This window comes from Triticum urartu, chromosome 5A (genome assembly GCF_056163025.1).
Source record: "Triticum urartu cultivar PI428250 chromosome 5A, HENAU_Tu73, whole genome shotgun sequence".
NCBI classification, from domain to species: Eukaryota; Viridiplantae; Streptophyta; class Magnoliopsida; order Poales; family Poaceae; genus Triticum; species Triticum urartu.
The window spans coordinates 604,434,383-604,457,022 of record NC_141877.1 but is presented as its reverse complement, the minus strand read 5'-3'; the positions used below and the strand labels follow the sequence as shown (position 1 = coordinate 604,457,022).

At 44.7% G+C, this 22,640-nt stretch overlaps 2 protein-coding genes across 2 annotated transcripts; one reads left to right on the top strand and one right to left on the bottom strand.

The window, feature by feature from the left end:
* Positions 1-14,268: 14,268 nt before the first annotated feature.
* Positions 14,269-16,831, top strand: LOC147973267 (uncharacterized). Its single transcript, XM_087524889.1, has one exon. The coding sequence runs from the start codon at positions 14,269-14,271 to the stop codon at positions 16,804-16,806; it is 2,538 nt and encodes an 845-aa protein (XP_087381015.1). The 3' UTR covers positions 16,807-16,831.
* A 2,923-nt stretch (positions 16,832-19,754) lies between these two features.
* LOC125507449 (L-type lectin-domain containing receptor kinase IX.1-like) lies at positions 19,755-22,119 on the bottom strand. Its single transcript, XM_048672026.1, has 2 exons — positions 20,663-22,119; positions 19,755-20,403 (listed from the first exon to the last, which is right to left on the bottom strand). The coding sequence occupies exons 1-2, from the start codon at positions 22,117-22,119 to the stop codon at positions 19,755-19,757; spliced, it is 2,106 nt and encodes a 701-aa protein (XP_048527983.1).
* Between the last annotated feature and the right edge of the window lie 521 nt (positions 22,120-22,640).

Sequence of the window (22,640 nt, the reverse complement as noted above, 5' to 3'; positions counted from 1 at the left end):
ATCAAACTCCACCCCCCGGAGCCGCCAGCCACCACCGGCTGAACCGCCAGCCCCCGCCGCCCGCAGCCGGCCCGCCCTCCCCAAAACCACTCCCCACCGCCGGTCCGCCGCCGCACCAGCCATCCCTCTAGCCCCCCTCCCCCCCGCCGAGCTTTTTCTCCGGGGATCCCCACCCCACCGCCCAATGAACGCTCCAACCGCCGGTGACTGCCAACCAGAGGTCTCATGACTTCGAATACCCGCCGACCACTAATTTATTACCATTTCTGTCCTTCATATACGCACTGACGGGTGGGCCCTATGGTAATGTGCGCTGCTGAGTGTGGACCGTTTGACTGGTCAATTGATCGTGTTATCAACAAATTATGGAGTTGTATGGTGAGCCAGTGACCGTAAGATCACCCTAAAATGTACTCCTATTTTATTAACACAGTACAGACTCAAACTACCATTTCTTTCTTTCATATATGGGCTGACAGGTGGGCCCCACGGTTACGCGCCCCGATGGTGCAACACTAGTTGCGCCGCATGGAACGTTTGACTGGTCAATTGATTGTGTCATCAACAAAATACGGAGTTGTACGGGTGAGCCAGTAACCGTATAACCATGATATGTATTTGTTTAACATGGTACAGACGCAAGGGCTCATATATACGAGCAAGCACTCACCGCTATAAGCGCACACACGCGAACCTGACCCCTATGAGCACCTTCGAGAGAGTGGGCCAGCATATATGATCTTGAGATTTTACGAAGTCACCATAGGTGCCTCGTAGTCGAGTGGAACATCTCCTCCCACTGAACGTACATCGCCGGAAAATACTGAAATTAACACAAGATAAATGCGAGCACCGAGACTTTAACCTTGGTGGGCTCGAGAAACCACTATCCTCTAACCATCCAACCACATGTTGGTTAGCACGACAAAATGTATGCGGTGACCGTGATGAGCTTATTCTCAAGTCCAGTGACCATATCGTGCTTCTGCTTCAAATACAATGACCGTAAGTGTCGTCAACAAAATACGGAGCACACATCAAATGCAAAGTCCGTCAGTGTCATCAACAAAATATGGAGACGTATCATGAGCTAGATACCATTGTACTATTGTATATGCTTATTCTCTTAGTGGCCGATTGCGTGTGTGGTGTGGTGGGCACATCATTTCTAGTTGTGGTGGGTCAACATGAAGACTCATGGGTCGGTTCCATCCTGTGCCACATATAGGTTGGACCGAGACGTGTTATACGAAGACCCATGTGGAGGACTCGGCGTACAACACGAAGCTACCAGAGTCGCGAAGGACTCTATCCCCACTGGTGATAAGCCGACTATATATGATTTGTAACCCTAGGCCCTTAGTATGTTATACAAGCTTGGGGGCTAGTTCGTCGATAGTATCCACACACGCACAATGCTTGGTATTCACGTGTACTTTGTACACACCCCTATCACTAATATACAGTACCAGGAATTGGCTCTTTCTTCAACTGCAATTGAATTCTAGCATGTGCATGTGTTTATTTCATATTATCGATCCATAGAGTGAGAGCGGTTTGAAATACAGGCAATGGATGCTTTTGCAATTCATATATAAACATTAATTAGTGCGCCCCATGTTGTTAGTGTGAAGAACTTTATACATTTGTCACTTGCATGGATACATTCCAAATTGCTAGCTACGAAATAGAATACATGTCGAATTCAACATAAAGGGGGTTTCGAAGATTCGAATTCATCGGAAGTGCATTCATCTATTTGAACCCGAGATAATGGCATTTGTAAATCAGATGTAAAGGGGGCATCAATCTTTGTTGTGAGTTTGAACATGTTATATATATTCATACGCATATCTAACTTTTTTTTGCAACCAAGGAGATTATATCTGGAACCATGCATGAACTGAAGTAAGTTGCATATTTTTTAATATATACTCATGTACAATGTATATTCAAATGTACCCCCTCCATTCCAAAATAATCGTAGCTTTAGGATTTTCAAGAGTAAAGATTTGTGAAGTTTGACAAATCCTGAAAGTTCAATTCAAGATAACCGAAGACGTTAATGCTTCTGCTCCCAAATATTGAACGAAGCGCCAAATAGGCCTCTGGTCACCCGAAACCACGCAAGACTAATGTTTTGGTGGTAGGAAATTATTGTCCTGACTCTGGCCCGTGTAGCCTATTGGCCCAATGTCCAAAGGTCTAAATCGGGGTAGGTTTGTAACTTCACCAAGACGGCAGGGAAGCATTCGTATGCCGTGGGCGCCTACCCATGCGCTCGGCCGAAATCTATCCCGCCCACATTTGGGACACCTGACATGACCGTCCTACCTCCAACCCGCAATATGTCCAAAATTTTAGATGGGGGGAAAGTTTGTAACTTTCCCCAAATTTCAAACAAGCGTGTCTCAAACCGAAACATTGTTCCCCCTTAGTTCCCCGCCTCCCTTCGTTTCCCCATTCATACTCCGTGGGCGCGAAAACGCCCTCTCCACCAGCCGCGAAACCCCAGTCTCCTCCGTCCTCCACCCCATAGCGGCCAATCCACCGCCTCCCTCCTCCATCACGCCGGAGCCGGTACCCCGACGTCGTCGTCCAACGCAACCGCAACCGCAACGCCCTCAAGGACTTAGCAGCTGAAGCTGAGGCGGAGCTGCCTCCACGACGCCGACGCCAACATGCGCCATACCAGAGCCACTCCGACCACGCCGTCCTGCGCCTCACTGCTGCGGCTCTACTGTCGCAACTGTCCACCGCACCGGAGCTGTTCCCGCTACGCTGTCGTTCGCTGCCTCGGATCTGCTTCCCCGCCGCCGACAGACGGCCACCGCACCACACTCAACAACTTGGCCATGGGTTCGTCCAAGGCTGCACCGTCCTCCACAAATTCTGGTTTGCGGTGAACAATAAGAAGATCGTCGGAAAACCGAAGGAGGACACAACACTGCCAGCAGAAAGAGGTACTCCTCTTCCCATATTTGTGCAAATCTTACACCTCCGCTCACACCGTATTTGTCCCACGAAAGAAACTAGTTGAGCGCTTCTTACTGCATCTTCTTCGTGATACTAAATGCACAAGGTTTCCTCCCTTTTACTATTTCACCTTTGCTAGAGGTCAGTAGCCCGCCTGGATTTCAATCTAGGGTCAGTCGAACCGCAATTAAAAGAAGCAGCACCCGCTTAGGCGCGCGGAGCACCTAGTCCGCCTGCTCCCCGAGGAAGCGGGATGTGGGGCGCAGGAGCTGCTTGCGCCTGATCTGGAGGTCGGCAGGGCTTGAATGGATGGCCGGGGGGCGGTGCCAAGCACGGCGGTGCGGTGAGGTCGAGGGGAGGGCGCAGGTAGGGGAGGAATACTGGGCCGGTGGTCGCTGGCGTTTCGAGGAAGATCGTCAACACTGACTGGTTAGAGGTAGATGAAGGCGATCTGCCCGTTCTTTGTACATCGGACGGTGCAGAAAAAATGGACTGACCTATTTGCTTTCAGTGACTGTTATTTTTAGAGAATCCTGTAGTAATTTAGTGTGCCATGCATGTTGTAGAGCTATCATATGTCTCCCGTCATTTATTTCTCACCGACCTGCTATCTGCTATCTTTACACTGTACTAATTGTGCACACACTTCACCCATACTGACACTATTGTTTTTTTATGCATGGGTATTTCAGACTCTGACGCAGTGTTGATGAATGTAGAAAAGAAAAGACAGAAGTTGCTCCAGTGTAATTCGAAGATAAGCACTAAGCGTTCCAGCGCTCTAACGGGTGCAGTGTCAGCAGTTGGAGACAGTAAACGTAGCTCTGCAGTTGATGATCTCAATTGCCACACACAACCATCCCAGGTGCTTGCTTTAACTTCGTGCTGTCAAATATGGTTGCATGTTGCATATGGTGTCTAGCTTGTACTGCTTCCAATTTGGTTAAATTGCATCTGCTTACTTTACACATTATACCTTTGATAATGACATGCCTTCCTGTTTTCGATACATACTACATATGTCTATTAACCATGTTCGTACATCAAACTAATGCTCTTTTGTATCCCTCGTCAATCACTTATGATGAGACAGTCACCCGGGTGGGTTACTGTGAGACCCCATACTCGTTTAAAGAGTGCAGTGTCATCCTCCCCACATGATTCTTAAGAAACAGCAAGGCTAAATGAAGATAGTCAATGTAGCTCTCTAGTTGATCACCGCAATTCCCCCACACCACCATCGCAGGTGCTTCCTCTTACTTGGCAGTGTGATATGTGGTTGCATGTTGCATACAGTGTCTAGCTTGTAATGCTTCTAATTAGGGTAAATTGCATCTGCTTAGTTTACACACTATACCTGTGAATATGACATGCCTTCCTATTTTTGGTACACACTACATCTATGTGTTAACCTTGTTCTTACATGAAACTACCTCTCTTCTGTATCCTGCATCAATCACTTACGATGAGTCACCTTTATTCGTTGCATATCGCATATTATTTCTAGCCTGTTGCCATGTATTGCTTCTAATTTGGTCAAATACATTTGTTAGGGCACCCTTTTAATTTGGCAGAGTGATATTGGTTTCATCTTTCATATGGTTTCTAGCTTGCATCGATTCGAACAAGTTCAAGCACCTTGTGCTTAGTTTACACTTTATACATCATGCATGTCAATATGTCATGCCGTCCTGTTTTTCATACATATTCCATCCTCCTATCATGCGGCTGCCTTACATGAAAGTAGTGTTCGTTAGTATCATGCATCAATGAGTTCTGAAGAGCAAATTTTATTCCTTTTTCTTGTGGGTTTGACTTGACAAGGCAAAATCAAGAAAGAGGAAGGAAAAGAGTAAGGAAGGCGATGATGGTGGTCCTCTGCAGCAACGTAAACGGAGCATCTGTACCGATTATCCTTGTACTGATAGTGCATTACAAGGTCCAAGTCTCCGCTCCCCTACTCCACCATCCAAGGTGCTTGCTCTAACTTGGCAATGTGATATCTGGTTGCATGTTGCATATGGTGTCTAGCTCGTATTGCTCCTAATTAGTGTAAACTGCATCTGCTTAGCTTACACATGATACATGTGAATATGACACGCTTTCTTGTTTTTGGTACATACTATATCTATCTATCACACCATGTTCTTACATGAAACTACTCTTCTTGTGTATCCTGCATCAGTCACTTATGATGGGACACCTTTAAGTTGGCAGTGTGATATTGGTTTGCGTCTTGAATATGATTTCTAGCATGTATTGCTTCTAGTTCGATGAACGCCACCTACGAGACAGTTTTAACTTAGCAGAGTGATATTGATTGCACCTTCCATATGGTGTCTTGCAGTGTTTCTAATCCCTTTTTCTTATCGGTTTGACTTCACAATGCAAAATCACTACAGCTGAAGGAAATTAGTCCGGCAGTGGATGATGGTGGTCCTTCGGAGCAACTCAAACAGGGGGTCTCTACAGATTCTACTCTGCCATCCTCCCAACAAGATTCGCAAGACAACACAAGGCTGGACAGTCAACGTAGCTGTGTAGATGATAACTCCCCTACTCCACCATCACAGGTGCTTGCTCTAACTTGTCACTATTATACGTGGTTGCATGTTGTGTATGATGTCTAGCTTGTATTGCTTCTAACTTGAATTGCATCTGCTTACTTTACACATAATGCCTGTGAATATGACACGTGTTCCTGTTTCTAGAACATACATGTACATGATGAGCACATCTCCCCTACTCCACCATCACCGGTGCTTTCTCTTACTTGGAACTGTTATATGTGGTTGCGTTTTCTGTATGATGTCTAGTTTGTATTGCTTCTAATTATGTTGAATTGCATCTGCGTAGCTTACAACTTATACCTGCAACGATTACTTACCCATAAGACACGCTATCGTACGTGTGAATATGAAACGCTGTTTTTTTGTATATATTCCATCCTCCTATCATGCGCTTGCCTTACATCAAAGTAGTGTTCGTCTGTATCATGCATCAACCAGTTATGATGAGCTAATTTTTTTCATCTTCTTGTGGTTTTGACTTCATAAGGCAATATCAGAAAATAGGAAGGAAAAGAGTAAGTTAGGGGATGTTGGTGGTCCTCCGCACCGACGCAAGCAGAGACTCTCTAGATTTGCCACTGCTACTGCTAATGAAGTTGAAGTCCCAAGTCTACATGATGAGTTCATCTCCCGTACTCCACCATCGCAGGTGCTTGCTCTAAGTTGACAGTGTGATAATTGGTTTCATGTTGCATATGTTGTCTAGCCTGTATTTCTTCTATTTTTATTAAATTGCACCTGCTGAGTTTATATGTTATACATGTGCATATGGCATGGCTTTCTGTGTCTAGAATACACTGCATCTATCTATAATACCATGTTCTTACATCAAAGTACTGCTGTTGTGTATCCCGCATCAGTCACTCATGATTGGACGCTTTTAACATGGCAGTTTGATAGTGGCTGCATCTTGCATTGATTTCTATGTTGTACTGCTTCTAATTTTTCGAATTGCCACTTATGACAAGACACTTTTAACTTGGCAGAGTAATATTGGTTGCATCTTTCATATGGTGTCTAGCTTGCATTACTTCTATTTTCTTGAAAATCCTTCTGCTTAGTTTGCACATCATAGCTGTGAATATGTCATGTCGTCCTATTTTTCTTACATATTCCATCCTCATACGGTTGTCTTACATCAAAGTATTGCTTGTCTGTATCATGCATCAATGAGTTCTGAAGAGTGATTTTATTCTTTTGTGTTGTGGGTACAGCTTGACATGGCAAAGTCAAAAAAGAGCAAGGAAAATAATATAGTAGGGAGTTTTGTTACTCGTCCGGTGAAACGGAAAAGGTTCTGCCGTCGAGATTCTGCTGGTACTTATAGTGCAGTAGAAGTCCAAGTCCACCGGCTAAATCTACAAACATAGTATCACCTACTCCACCAGCTACAACATCCGCTTCAACTGTACCAGCATCTCAACCAGTTACTCGTTCGTTTGCTCCGGAACTGGCCAGTTCCCAAGCTGCCTTCACACCTAACACTACTTCCGAAGCACTGCTGACACAACAGGACTTGGCAAGATCAGATGAACCTCATGAGCATCAACACCAAGACGGTACCTGACCGAGTCAAGTTGAAGTTGCATGCTCCTTTATATGTACTCTCACAGTTTGATGTACACTAACACTTTCCATATTCGTTGTTGAACTAGCACCACGGCGCAAGCGGAAACAGACACCAGGGATAATGCTTGACAGATTAACAAAATCTAAAGGAGGAAGAATGGAGATCCATTTTGAGGCAGGTTTAAAAAGGCCACGTGATGCTACAGAGTCGTCCAAGTTAGTATCATAGGCAGCCGTTGCCGTTAGGTGTCATGCATGTATCCTCCCAACGTGGATCCAGTACAGGAATGAGAAAGACAATACCCAGTTTAACACCTTCCTTGACCATTTATCCTTAAGTAATGTTATTCATCGCAATTAGTAATATTGTCTTGCTCTGTCCCATACTTTCTAGCTTCCTCCTAATAAGACTCACATTCTTTTTTCAACAGATGAGGTTCAAGTTGGATCCGAAAGATGATGCAACTAGACAAGCATGCACTCATGTTTTTCAGTCTGCTCTGCGACAGTATAGGTACCACCTTAGAAAATCTCACTTTGAAGGCAAGGCTAACAATGAAATCGCCCAAACATCTCCAGTGGAATATATTACAGATGAAGACTGGATAGCCCTCATTAAACACTGGTCTGATCCAAAGTATCAGGTAGGCTATATGTATTTGATCATACCACATATTGAACTTGTATTTATGTATGTGCCTTACAAGTGTATCTTCTTCTAGGATAACTGTTTGAAGAACAAAACCAACCGTTCTAAACTGAAATTCCAACGGACCACAGGATCTCGTAGCTATATTGCACACTACGAGGCTCTTGTAAATAGCTGCTACTTCCTTCTTTTTTTGTGCCATATTATCGTATCTATATTGACTTGTTCCAAATACAGAGGAAATCCCGTGCGGACCAAAAAGAACCTGAACCGAATGCAGTGCAAATCTTCAAGGATTGCCACACCAGCAAGATGAAGGGCATGAGCACACCAGTTCAAGCCGCTGTTCTAAGTCCTTACTCCTGCTGCCTTGAACTGATTGGTACTGTGATGTGTTCATTTAACTACTTGGTTTGCAGCCAATGTCAGTTACTCTGTTCACTTTTATTCACAGTTGTCTTAACGTATCATTCCACCTTACATGGTTTAAAAGAGATGAAGGATATTCTTTTGGTCTTGATCTGTAATCTAGTTGTTATGTTCACGTGCGCACACAATGATAAAATAGCCTATTTGTTTTATATCTGTTTGCCAATGATATGAATGATGTCATACTATGTTCATCCTACTTTAAACCATGTCTCTTTATCCTTAGATGTCAACGAATGTGAGGAAATAGACAATACAGTAGGCATGCTACATGGATATATGTTCCGAAAGTGATTTTATTATGTAGTTGGCACTACAATACATGCTAATGTATTACAGTAGTTCACCAAAATAAGTTATGTATAAACGTTTAACCTACTTTGTTTGTTTTTGTCTCATTAGTAACTTATCTGGTACACTAATCTACAAGTTCAAACTTTCAGGAAGCTATGGAACAAATGATTGAACAGCCACAACCACCTGAAGGTGATGAGGCTACTATAGACACAATGTCACCTCTTGCTGCAGTGCGTCAGTATCTCTCCACTAACAGTGCAAAAAGCACCTTCCTGCGTAATTCTGGGTTGGTTGTCAAGGTAACCTCGTCCAAATCGCCTACTGAACAAAATCTTCCTGCTAGACAGAGTGATATATCTGTGCTCCAAACACAAGTCCAATCCCTAATGGACATTGTTTCAAAAACAAGAATAGTGGTTGAGAAATGTCGTCAAGATATGAATGGTTTTGAAACCATACTATCAGACATTCGCTTCGTTGTTCAAGAGCAATGGCGAAAAAAAGGTGGAGATCGTCCTACTCCATCAGATTCTACAGCCTGAAACATTAGCACTCAGGTAAAATGATCTGTGCTTCTATACATCTGATGGTGCTTTTATCTGGAAGGACTGTAAACTTTATGCCAACAGGCATTTTGTTGTATGGTTGGAATTTATTTTGTTGTGATACAACATTTATGATGCTGCCTCAGGCTGCAGTAATTACGACGCTATTTTTGTATAGTGTAAGTTTATCTTAGTAATGTAATCGGCCGAAAGCTTCGTAGGAGCCCAACAAGCCAACATTCATCGGGCCCATTCCAATTGGGCTAAAAACGATTATGGGCCGAAATTGGCATGTAGCCCACTAAAAATATTTGGGCCTAAATCAGCATAAGCTTTCATATTTTTCTGGTAGGCCTGTGCCCATAGTGGGCCTTTAACAGGCCTAAACATAATCTGGGCCCTCAAGTAAAAATAGGCCGTTTACAGGTGTAAATATCTCGAGCCCATAAAATACATGGGCCTTTAATAGACCGAAAGTGAGATTGGGCCCTGATTGTGCCAAATAACCCACTGGACTTTAACAGGCCAAAATTTGGACGGGCGTAAATGCATCGACCTAATACACGGGCCTTTAACAGGCCGGAACTTCGGTTGGGCTAGATTATCGTCATTTCTATATGGGACGTTAATGGGCCCGATATGAAGTTGGGCCACATATGGCCCATGGTTTACGTCCGGCTTTAACAGGCCGAAAATGACAACAGGCCGAAAGTGGCCCAAAGCTATAGTGGGCCTCTAACAGGCCGAATGTCAGACATAGCCGAATATGACCCAAATCCTTCACGGTCGTTTATGGGCCAAAAGTTTTGATGGCCTGTAAATGGGCCCAAACGAAGCCGGACCTTTAATAGGCCGGAAATACACCGGGCCGTAATTCGGCCCAATTACTTAGCGGACTGTTAACGAGCCAGAAGTGACCATGGGCCGCGTTGATGACAAGTTTAGGACAGGCCGTTGACGGGCCGATTTGACAGAGAATGTTGGGCCTTTAGCTGGGCCGGCCCATTATGGTCGGCAGAATCTTGTGGGCCTTTAGCTGGCCCGGCCCATTATGGTCCGCAAAATCTTGTGGGCCTTTAGCTGGGCTGGCCCATTATGGTCTGCAAAATCGTGTGCGCCTTTAGCTGGGCCGGCCCATTATGGTCCGCTAAATTTTGTGGGCCTTTAGCCGGGCCGGCCCATTATGGTCCGCTAAATCTTATGGGCCTTCGGTTGGGCCGGCCCATTTAATCTTTGTGGGCCACTTTTGGGCCGGTCCACGTGTCAACATATCATAGGCCCATCTCGCCCGTTGGATCCATCAGCCAATGAGAATTTTACACGTGGAAAATCGGCATTGGTCGTGGCTGTTAACGGGTTATCGGATCCAAAATCCGACCCGATAGCTTAACGGCGTTCCGTTATGGTGGATGCCACGTGTCGGTCACCCTTGACGAAAGCACTTCTGTGATGCGCGATTTATCGTCATGGAAGTGGACACTTCCGTGATGATAATTTTGGCAATGTTATGGAACACTTCTACGACAGCACAGGTATGACTATCTTGATTCTGTCATAAATTTGTCATGGATGAACATGCATGACAGAAAACGCGACCTACTGTGACAAACACGTATCATCACGGAAGTGTATTTTTTTTGTAGTGACACTTGATGTATCTCTTGCGTGGGATACCCGTGGTGACAATGGGGTGTTCTATTGATTCACTTGATGTATGTTTTGGGACTCAACTTGCGGATTCCCGAGGTGACATTGGGGTAATCTATGCATAGGGGTTGATGCACGTTTCCGTCCTTGTTTCTACGGTAGGAACCTTGGGGCACTCTTTGAGATTCTTTGTGTTGGATTGAATATTATGAATCTGAAGTTGTTTGATGCATATCATATAATTGACCCATTGATACTTATGGTGACATTGGAGTATCTAGGTGACATTAGGGTTGATTGATGTGTATCATATGGTGTTATTTTACTACGAACTCTAGGGCTGTTTGTGACACTTATAGGAATAGCCCAATGGATTGATCGGAAAAAATAACTTTGTGGTGGTTTCATACCCTACGTACATACAATTTCATCTTATGTTCTCCGCGATAGGAACTTTGGAGTGACTCTTTGTCGCATGTTGAGGGATTTCCATATGATTTAATTATGTCATCATTGTTGAGAGAACTTGCACTAGTGAAAGTATGAACCCTAGGCCTTATTTTCAAGGATTGCAATACCGTTTTTGCTCATTTTTGTTACTTGCTACCTTGCTGTTTTTATATTTTCAGATTACAAAAACATATATCTACTATCCATATTACACTTGTATCACCATCTCTTCGCCAAACTAATGTACCTATACAATTTACTTGTATTAGGTGTGTTGGGGACACAAGAGACTCTTTGTTATTTGGTTGCAGGTTTGTTTGAGAGAGACCATTTTCATCCTACGCCTCCCACGGATTGATAAACCTTAGGTCATCCACTTGAGGGAAATTTGCTATTTTCCTACAAAACTCTGCGCTTGGAGGCCCAACACGAGTCTATAAGAAGAAGGTTGTGTAGTAAACATCACACATAGATAGCCAAATTGATCATTCTCTTTCTCCACCATATGTTCACCATATCTCTTGAAAATCCACTCAAGGCATTTCTGTGATGGCCGAAATATCTTTTGGAACATTCGGATGATGTTCTGGGCAGTCCTAAATCCGAACAGTGTTCCAGCAAGGCTGCATGCACTCCGGTATGTCTGAGCTAAGACGAAATATATCCCGGAACCTTGTCTAGAATTCAGGTGGGTCCGGAATACGGATGATGTTTTGGAAAGTGTTCACTACAAATTTAGCAATTGTTAGTGACGAAAGTCCTCGTGTACAAAAACAAATGTCACCTAATAACATTTTCTGTGCTGGAAACCGTCATTATATGATTTCCTCCTCGGGCAGCCCCCTCGACATCTTTCGTGACATCTTGGCTTGATTTTAGGCGATGCATTTGGCCGTCAATAGGCATGAAAATATTATGCGGCGGTTTTTAGTGTCATAGGAAATGTTGGATGGTTCATTTTCTAAAATATAAATAGAAAAATAACTAATTGTTTTGAAGCTGACTTATTAAGTGTTGAAACTACTACTATTGAAAGTCTTGTGCATAATTATGAAAGTGCTCAATCAAATTTCTGATTGTGCTTCTGAAAATGTCTAAAAGTGCTCAAAGTATTTATCAATGCATGTACAAATTTTCAAAAAGTGATTAAAATACTTTGCTCATAAAATCTGTCAAACTACTCACAACATAGACAACCTTTATACATGAATACACCACACGTAAGTTATTATATATAAAAACACTTCTTGTTCTATGAATTAACAAATTCAATACCAAAAACAATCATCCGTTACTACTCTTAGTAGCTAAATACCCTTGCGTTGCAATGGGGGCAACTTTATTCTAGTGGTTCAATGCAGGAAAACTTTGATTGGGTTGAGATTGTGATATGTTGTGGGAAGATCTGAGTCGTCGATGGCGTTAGAGAAAGATAGAGCCTTTTCCGACTTGTAGCACAAACATGAACGGTCTGTTGGGGCCAACCGGAGAATTTCACAATTTGCGCTCTCAACCTTGGCTAGAATGCAAATCAAATTCATGATCATCTCCTCAAGAATGTTACTATATTTATTTATTTCTTGAGAAACACAATATAATTTAGATATACACACTCACTCACTAACATAACACCTAGTGAAGAATAGAGCCATGGAGCTTAAGAGCAAGGAGTCACCACGGTCGCCTGGGTGTTGACAGCACTATCCTCTCCCACTTTAAGAATAATTTGTTTGAATGGATGCACATGACGTCAAACCGTGGGTTCGATCCCTAGTATGTTGGAGGTACTACTGCTCTCGTACTGACTCAATTAGTTAAGCAATAATTTTATATTACTCACGAGATCAAACAACAAATATTTGTGAACCCTAGCCTTTGCCTTTTGATACTGGATCTACAATAATAGTCTGACTATATCAAGTAGATTTGGTTTATCTAGAAGCTACAAGTTGTTGACCATACTGAGTCGATTTCATACATATTGATGCTACAAAGGTTGTTCGTATGCGAAGTACATTTTATGTATATTGAAGGCTTACAAAAAAGTTGTCATTACAAGTAGATATGGCATATGTTGAAGCTACAAAAGGTTGGTCACACCAAGTAGATTTATTTTTTGAAGCCATGAGAGGTTAGTCTATTGAATTTGAAGCCACACAAGGTTGGTCACACCAAGTAGTTGGCACATTAGTATTTGTTGGTCACACCAGAGTAGAGATTGCTCGTCGACGAGAGGAAACGACACTGTTCTGCTTTCGTTCAAAGCAACCATGTCATTACCTTTTTATTTGGCATCCGGTTGTTGGCTAGCTGTGATTGTTCACAGCGAACCTTTTTTAGCCCTGACAGGCAGCAACCATATAGCCGACCACCACCATTCACATGCTATGTAGCAGTCACTTTCGGATGGGCAGAGCCAAGAAAAGCATTGGCGGTGCTATGTGTGTGGGGGGGGGGGGTAGGGTGCACTGGCGGCGCTGAGGGTATTCATGTGTATTCGTATGAATACCCATTATTGAGCGCAAAAAAAATTAATACATAGCTGCAACGCACGGCCCACCGCTCGCTCCCTTCTCTCGCTCGTTGCCTCGTTCGGTCGTTCCCCAATCCCCTCCCCTGCTCGAGCCCTAGCCGCCCAGGCCCCGCTCCCGCTCACCGAGTCACCGGCCGCCGCCCCGCCCTCATCCGCTCAGCGCCGCCGGTGCTCGCCGACGTCGCCGTCCGCCGGCCGCCCCTCAGACTGCATCGCTGCGAGCCTGCGACGCCGCCCCGCCCCGGCGCTCGCCGTCCGCCGGCCGCCCCTCGGACTGCATCGCTGCGACGCCGCCCCGCCCCGGCGCTCGCCGTCCGCCGGCTGCCCCGCCCCAGCCGCCCATCGCCCGCCGCGGCGCCGCCCAGCGGCAGCTTCTTTCTCCCGCCTGCGTCAGTGCCCTGCGTTCAGGTACAGTATTAAAGAAAACAAAGTTTCAGTTTTTTAGTTGATTCGATTTTGCAGCTGGAGTAGGATTCTTCCTTGTTTTGTTAATTTGTAGACAGTTTGTAGGATTCTGGCTTGTGGATGCAACGCACGGCCCACCATCATATCCTGTTTGTAGTCTGTAGATGCTAATTTCTTCCTTGTTTTGTTGTAATGTAGATGAAGAAGAAGAATGGGACTGGTGGTGGCAATAGGATTCTGGCTTTGTGGGAAAAAGCTTCAAAAGCAAAGAAGATTGATGAAACTTCTACACCGAATCAGAGTGCAGCTGCATCGGGTACTTGTACCTATCATGTTCAGCTTGAGAGCAATTTGCAATTGGCGTTAGTGCAAGCACCGGATGCGGAATGTGAACCGGAGAGCAGAGAAGCAACCCCAACCCCAATTGATAAAGATGCTGAAACAAGTGATGCAGATGATGAACCAATGGAAGCAGATTTGGAGGCACTCGAACATGATCCTGGGAAGCGGATTCCCATCTCAATGTATGCTGTCAATGACCAAGATAGAGTAAGAAGAAGATATATTGAGATGAAGCCATGTCAACCAAAGAATCATAACTTTGAGTATACAAATAAAAGTGGAGTTGACCGTCGCTTTTATCGTGCTTGGTTTAAAGAATTTCCATGGATTGAGTATAGTGTGACAAAAGAAAGTGCTTTCTGCTTTGTTTGCTATCTGTTCAAGGATAAGACAAAATATCCCGGTGGAGATGCATTTGTGAAGAATGGATTTAGGAACTGGAACATGAAATCGAGATTGAAGAAACATGAAGGTGAGGTTAGTAGTGCTCATGCTGAAGCTCAAGAGAAGTATGATATGTTCACTACACCACAAGCATCAATTAGGGAGTCTTTTGCTTCAAACACCTCACAATATAAGGCTTTGTATAAGCAGCGTTTGACATGGACACTCAAATGTTTGAGATTTCTATTGCACCAAGGCTTGGCATTTAGAGGACATGATGAAAGTGAAAACTCACTAAATAAAGGAAATTTTCTTGAGCTTTTAAATTGGCTAGCTGGAAATTTTGAAGAGGTTGATAGGGTTGTTCTCAAAAATGCTCCACAGAACTGCAAGATGACTCACCATGATATACAACATGAGTTAATAAAATGTTGTGCACAGGAGACTACAAAATTAGTCATTGAAGAACTTGATGGTGGCCACTTTGCAATACTTGCAGATGAGTCTAGTGATGTGTATCAGAATGAACAGTTGGCAATTTGCTTGCGTTATGTTGATAAGAAAGGAAGGGCTGTTGTAAGATTTCTTGGTGTTGCTCATGTTCAAGATACTACCTCTTTGACACTTAAAGCAGCAATTGAGCAAATGCTTATGAAGTACAATTTGACCTTTGCAATGGTTCGTGGGCAAGGATATGATGGAGCTAGCAACATGAAAGGTAATGCTAATGGCCTAAAAAAACTGATTATGGATGAGTCTCCTTCTGCCTACTATGTTCATTGTTTTGCCCATCAACTACAGTTAACTCTTGTTGCTGTTGCTAAAGAGAGTGGTGATTGTACTTGGTTCTTTCAACAACTTGCACACTTGTTAAATGCTCTTGGCATGTCTTGTAAAAAGATGAGAATGCTTCGTATAGCTCAGGCTGAGGAACTCATTGATGCATTGGAATTGGAAGAAGTAGAAACGGGGAGTGGGCTGAATCAGGAAATGGGTTTGGGAAGGCCATGTGATACACGTTGGGGCTCTCACTTCAAAACCGTGAACCATGTCATCTGTATGTATGGTGCAATACGACGAGTCCTCATCAAGATTGGAAAAGAGTACCATGGTGCGGAGGCGCAAGCGGCTCTAACCATATTGACACCATTTCGATCATTTGAGTTTGTTTTCATGGCACACTTGATGCAAGAAATATTTGGATACACAGATGAGTTGAGTAGAGCTTTGCAAAAGCAAGACCAAGATATTGTTCATGCTATTGAGCTTGTTGATATCACAAAGTATCACTTGGAGGGTTTGAGGACTGATCCTGGATGGGATGATTTTCTCAAAAAGGTCACATCTTTTTGTACAAAGCATAAGATCAAAATTGTTGATATGGAGGGTCCTTACTTTCCCGCTGGCCGGCCTAGAAGGGGTTTCTTTAATGGTGCAACGAATTACCATCGCTTCAAAGTTGATATGTACGTGAGTGTCATTGATAGGCAAATTAGTGAGTTGAATGGCAGATTTGATGAGGTAAACACAGATCTACTTTCTTGCATGGCAGCATTTTGTCCACTTCGTCTATTTGCTGCTTATGATCAAGAGAAATTGGTTAGGCTTGCTACAAAGTTTTATGCTAATGATTTCACAAGTGATGAACTGGCAAGACTTCCATGGCAACTAAACATGTATGTTACTCATGTGCGTAGAGATGAAAGGTTTCAAAACTTGAAGAATTTGTGTGAGCTTTCAGTTATGCTTGTTGAGACAAACAAGCATGAACAATACTATATTGTTTACAAGCTTCTTAAATTGGTATTAATTCTGCCAGTAGCTACTGCTAGTGTTGAAAGGGTGTTCTCTTCAATGAACCATGTGAAGAATAAGCTAAGGAGCAAAATGGGTGATGATTACTTGAACAATTGTTTGGTTACATTTGTTGAGAGAGAATTCTTCAATCAAGTAAAGGATGAGGATGTCATCAATCTCTTCCAAAAAGGCGATCGCAAAGTTATATTGTAAGATGGGATATCATCAATCTGTCAATCAAGAGGTACTGGTGTCTTTATGTTTATGTATAATTAGTATGGTTTGATGCATTAAAAATTACTATTGTTGTACTGGTGTCTTTATAATACATTTAGAGTAATTTTTTTGTGCCAATGAATACCCAGCCTCAAAATCCTGGCGCCGCCACTGGTAGGGTGCATTGCCCTAGCCCTGAAAAGAAGTGTGAAGTTGAATTTTTTTGGAGGCCTTCGATGTGATCTTAATATTGGTTGGCATTCGCAACACATTGATATAAGTAATGATCGAGCGAAAATGCCATGTCCAGCACACGTCCAGGGGAGCCGCAACCTCACAACTTTCCAGCAAAATATGGTATGTGCAATAAGATGGTCAATTTTCTCTCATGGTACATCTTCGTTGTACATACACATTTTTTTAACCTTTCTCCTATGGTATAAAAACTATTTCCAAATCTCAGGGTGGGCCATGGCCCACCCTGGGCACCCTCTACCTCCATCACTGCCGATGAGGGGAAGAGAGGTGGCTGCCACTTGATTTGCAATGGGGTGATCGGCTGATCGCAACTTCTTCGCATCGCAGGCTCTCTGAGATCCGCTCGCCGAGCACAAGCTCAACTATGTCCATACGGAGTCGCCCGACCTCCGCGTCGTGTGAGGTCATGCGTCTCAAGGTTCCCACCATTACCATTCATATATGTTGATGCCTTGAAATAGAACCGTTGAAACCTATATGAGACGAACGCCATATTATAGGCTTTATTGGAGAAGTGGGATGCTGAAGAGGAAGAACGGCGACAGGCAAAACAGGAGGCAAGAGAGAGGGAACAGGCGGCAACAAACAAAGGGATAAAGACGTTCTTGCAAAAGCTTGAGGTAAAACTTTCTCTTAATATAGCCACCATTCAGTATATATCGATAGGACTTATTTCCGAGAACAACACCCGATAATACAAGCTTTGCCGAGAGGAGGCGCTCGGAAGAGGGGTCATGTGAACGATAGTTTTGAGAGCCGCTCACGGCATAGGTAGCATTCCAGTAGTACTGCCGTTCTTTTCCGAGTGCAGAAACACTCGGAAAAAATGTTTCTGGATTCAAATTATTTAAAGAAAAAACTTATCAAATAATTTTCAAATATTTCAGTGGCAAGTGGGACCCACCTGTTTCGCAAAAAAAGGCTTTCTCCACTCTGCCTCGGGTGGGATTCAAACTTGGGTCTCTAGCGTGAGAGCGAAGTGGAGGAGCCAGCTGGGCTGGCGAGTGTTTTAGAGAGAAATTTTATAATGGACCTCAGCCGACGGGTGGGGCCTACTCATCAGTCGCGGCAAATTGTAGAAATGTTGTATGCCAAGTGGGCCATGGTGGGATGACGTGTTTGCTGACTAGACAAGGATGATTTGTCACTAACAAGTGGGGTCCGTGTGGCAGTCGTTATAAATTACACAAAGAATTTTTTTGAATATATGCCGAGTACCCGGGCAAAGCTTTCGGCAAACAAAACCCCCAAGTCACGGAGCCGTCAAGTGCAAACGGACATGACATGTGGCATTTCTCTGTCATGATCAACTCTCGGCGTATGCTTTTTTTGTCGAGTGTGCTCCTTTCGCTGCGTACTTTGCTGCTTCGACTCGGCAACGACATCTCATTTTTGCTGAGTATGGCTCTCGGCGTCTTTTTTTTACTGAGCATGCTCATTTTGTCGTGTACTTTGCTGCTTCGACTCGGCACAAATCTGGTTGCCGAGTATGGCTCTCGTCTTTGCCGAGAGCCCGTGTTTTGGCTCTCGGCGTACAGTGAAATTTCAGTAGTGACTACTCCTCGACTATATATATATATATATATATATATATATATATATATATATAGACCTTTTACAGTACATCAAATTAATATAAGCCAACCATTTTATTCATCCAACGGACCAGATTAACACATACTACTTCTCAAACTGTGTAGTACTTTCTGCTAAAACCGTGTAGTATTTTCTGTTAGAGGGGCAAAATCAGAACAGTGACATACCGATTTGGCAGTTAGGGGCAAAAACAGATCCAGTGTATGTGCATTCAACACAGATGCTAGCTCCACTTCAACTTGTCTCTGCATCGACGCAGATGCTTCACTCCTAGACACAATCGTCACCACGTACTAACGCCTCGGACGTTGACATTATCCTTCATGCTGCTGCGATGGCAGTATTCTCAGCACGTTCGAGCTGCCGTGCTGGCGACGTCCACCTCCAGACCTCGGCTGCACCGGCTCGCCGGAGCCCATCCCGTTGTGCCCAACTCGTAATCCATGGTGCCAAGGCCAAGGCACAGCCTCGTGGTAAACGAGTCAAGAAGTAGATGCGAATGAAAAGCCGAGTTGTTGGACACACCGCACTGTAATACGTATCTCGGTGGCCTCCATGAGCTCTGGTAGCCACTCCGCCGACGGATCGACCGGCACGGACATGATTCTCCGGCACCATGAAGAAAGGCCCTCTTCGTTGCGTCCCGATGGCTGCAGGCATGCAGCACTGCACGGCCCACCTTGAGGCGGAGATGGTGGCGTGCGAGGAGGGGCTGCGGCCACCCTGCATTGCTCAACTCGTCCTTTGGTCTGACTGCTCCAATGCAGCGACGCTGATGTCCAGTACGGGCGCTTATCAGGCCATGAACCCAGTTACCCATCGTTTGCCCGTGAAAAATTAGGGTCAAAAGTACCCCTACTTAACCGGCCTGAAACGTTTAAGTACCGCCTAAATTAATGGTTGGATTAGATCCAATACTACCCACTTCTGGCAGTAGTATGATGCACCGTAAAAAAGCTCTTTATATATATAGGCATGTCAATCCGTATTGTAGTCCATATTGAAATTTCCAAAACTTCTTATATTTGTGAACGGAGGGAGTAGCTTATGGTCTCACAATTGCATAGAGAATACAGCTAGTTAAGTGCGTGCTAACGAGCTAGAAAATCTTGATCATGAGCTGTGGAGGCGTGCACGCTAGAAGTCTCACTTGAGGAGGCGCTGTGACCTAATGGCTCGGCCACATGATGCGGCAGTGCAGGGATCTCCAAATTCTCATCATCTGATTCGAGTGTCTTCATGGCTTCTGCGATGAGTGGACGCTTGGTTGGGTCGGGGTGTGTGCACCAGAGCCCGATGAGCAGCACACGCTCCATCTTGCGTTCGTCGTGATCCCTGCTGGTTGACTCGTCCAGCAGCCGTGGGTATATTGCTTCATTGATCGCATGTCTGCCGTGCCGATTCCTTACCTCTGTTAGCAATCGGCTGCCAGCTGGACGCCGGCCTGAAACAATCTCCAGCAAAACGATGCCAAAGCTGTAGACATCTGACTCCCTACTCCGCTTGCCCGTTTCCAAAAATTCCGGGTCTATATACCCTGGGGTCCCGGCTGGATATTGTGTCGTCTTTTGCTGTGTTTCGTGATCAATCAGCCTTGCCAAACCGAAGTCTGTAATCTTAGCTTGATACCTTTCGTCGAGCAATATGTTACAAGGTTTAATGTCACCGTGCAAGACACAATCATTGCATTGTTTGTGGATGTATTCTAGGGCACACCCTGTGTCAAGGATGATCCTGTACCTGCACAACAATCAACAAATAAAATGAGCCAGTCATGCATCATCTTCAATCTTGCGTATATATACTTCCTCCATTCCATAATTCTTGTCATGGTTTTAGTTTAAATTAAGCTATTTACGTGCTTGTAGGCAGCTTTTTATTGTTGCGATGTTTGTTGTGTAACAGCTAAACCCTGTACTTTCAAACCTTCCTATCAATGAAGGTCGAGATAGAGGAAAAAAAAGGTTCAGGGTGGTGCAAGTTTGGAAGGTTGAGTTACCTCTTGGGCCATGACAACCAGCTCTTGTCCCCATGCAAGTGTTCGTCGAGGCTACCCTGTGATACAAGCTCGTAAACTAGCAAGAGATGGTTGTTGCCGACATCATTGCACCAGCCTACTAACTCTACCAGGTTTCGATGCCTCAGTCCACTGATGGCCTTGATTTCAGCCTGGAACAACCCCTTTTCGGTGTCTGATGCTTGCCCATTGAACCTCTTTATCGCCACTAGTTTGTCTGGATTGGTCAATTTGCCCCGATACACCGATGCAGAGCCCCCTCTTCCCAGCATCGTATCCTCAGCAAAGTTGTTTGTCGCTTCGACAAGCTCATCATACCGGAAACTTCTGGCGATGCTAGCCAAGTGGTTTACCGGGTCCACTAGTAGCAGTACCACGTCCTGCATCTGCATCTGCATGCGGACACCTGCAGCTCTAGGGGGAGCCTCATCTAGGTCGTTATTTCGTGTGTGCCGGCAGCAACAGAAGACAACGACCAAGCCAGAAACTAACAGTACTACACAGCCACAAGAAATAATAATAGCTACTATCGAGGGCCAGGGGAGCTTTGAGTGGCTCTTAGGTTTAGGTTTAGTAGCAGCAGGTGGTTGAGGCTCGGGTGGCGGAGACACATCTAAGCTGGAGTCAAATGACCAAGACATTATCCGGTGTAGCTCGATGGCTGCCCCGGTTGCAGCTGAGAAGCCGATGGCCACGACACTAGGCAAGAGCTGCCTCAGGTCGGCACTGGTGTCGACGTGGTAGGCCACGTCACCGATCTTGAGAGTGGCGGTTAAGATTTGTGTGTTATTGTCATAGCTAACCTGGCAGGTCATAGGGAGACCAGACGTCAGGTTCTTGCCGGGCACCATCACATTGGTGTACCCCCGCGAGATTATGGAGTTGACGTCGATGCCAATGTGGCTGTTGCTGGTGTCTATGCCGGTGTTCAAAAAGGTGTCCAGCTCAACCGCCAGGATCCGGTCGTTGCCGGTGGCATTCGTGTTGCTGTTGTTGGTGAAGAGGCCGAGGTTCCTGCCATTCTCAATGGGGTTCGGGATGCTTGTCGGTGGGTAGTGGCCCAGGAAGAAAGCCATGCCGTCGCCGGTAACTGCACCGTCCTCGGGCTTTATTTGGAAGGAGAAGGTGGTGTTGAATGTTGCGAGCTTGCCGGTGGCGACATCCCAGAGCGGCACCGGCTGCGCGTACACCACGCGGCCCACGCTGTCATGGATTTTTTGGCTCTGGTCGTTCTTTGTCAGCTCGATCATCTGGGAGTCGAAGTATGCATCGCCCTGAAGGATGAAATCTTGTGCGTTGTAGCCGCGGGGCAGGGAAAAATTGGAGTTGAACGAAAGCGAGGAAGCGCGAGGAGGCAGGTGGAGAGACAGCAGCAGCTGGTAGAGGCAAAAGTATCGGATGAATACCCGTGGAAGGCGGGGAGGGCTCACAGCAGCCATTTGCTTGCTGTGTCTTTGGAAACTGAGCAACACTACTCGATATATAGAACCATAACTAGCTAGCTGACAACTTTGTCGCTTTTGCTAAATTTTAAACTTTGTGGAAATCTGCTTTAGTAAGTACAACCCCTTATAAAAGTATTAAGGGTGAAGATCAAAAGATATCCTTTCACACGAAAGGGCCTTAAGGTCTAATCAATTTTAATTTGCATACCAAAAAATTAAGCATCCTTATTTTAAGATGATCTTCTTGTTTCTCTCAGTCGTTAATCTCCCACCGTGTGTCATGATCTGACTGCATTAATGGGCCTTATAATGGGTACTATATTATAAACGAGATCATCTGAATTACCAGAATACAATAATATACACTGTGAAGATAGCATGCAAACCAGTCTAATTACTCCCCACTATGATCAGCTTAACTAGTTTATTTCTTCACACAGGTGACGTTGGAGGTGAAGCACTCAAGCGGGCCACAATGTCGCATTTAGAGTCAGTTCTTTTAGGCGGCTTAAAAA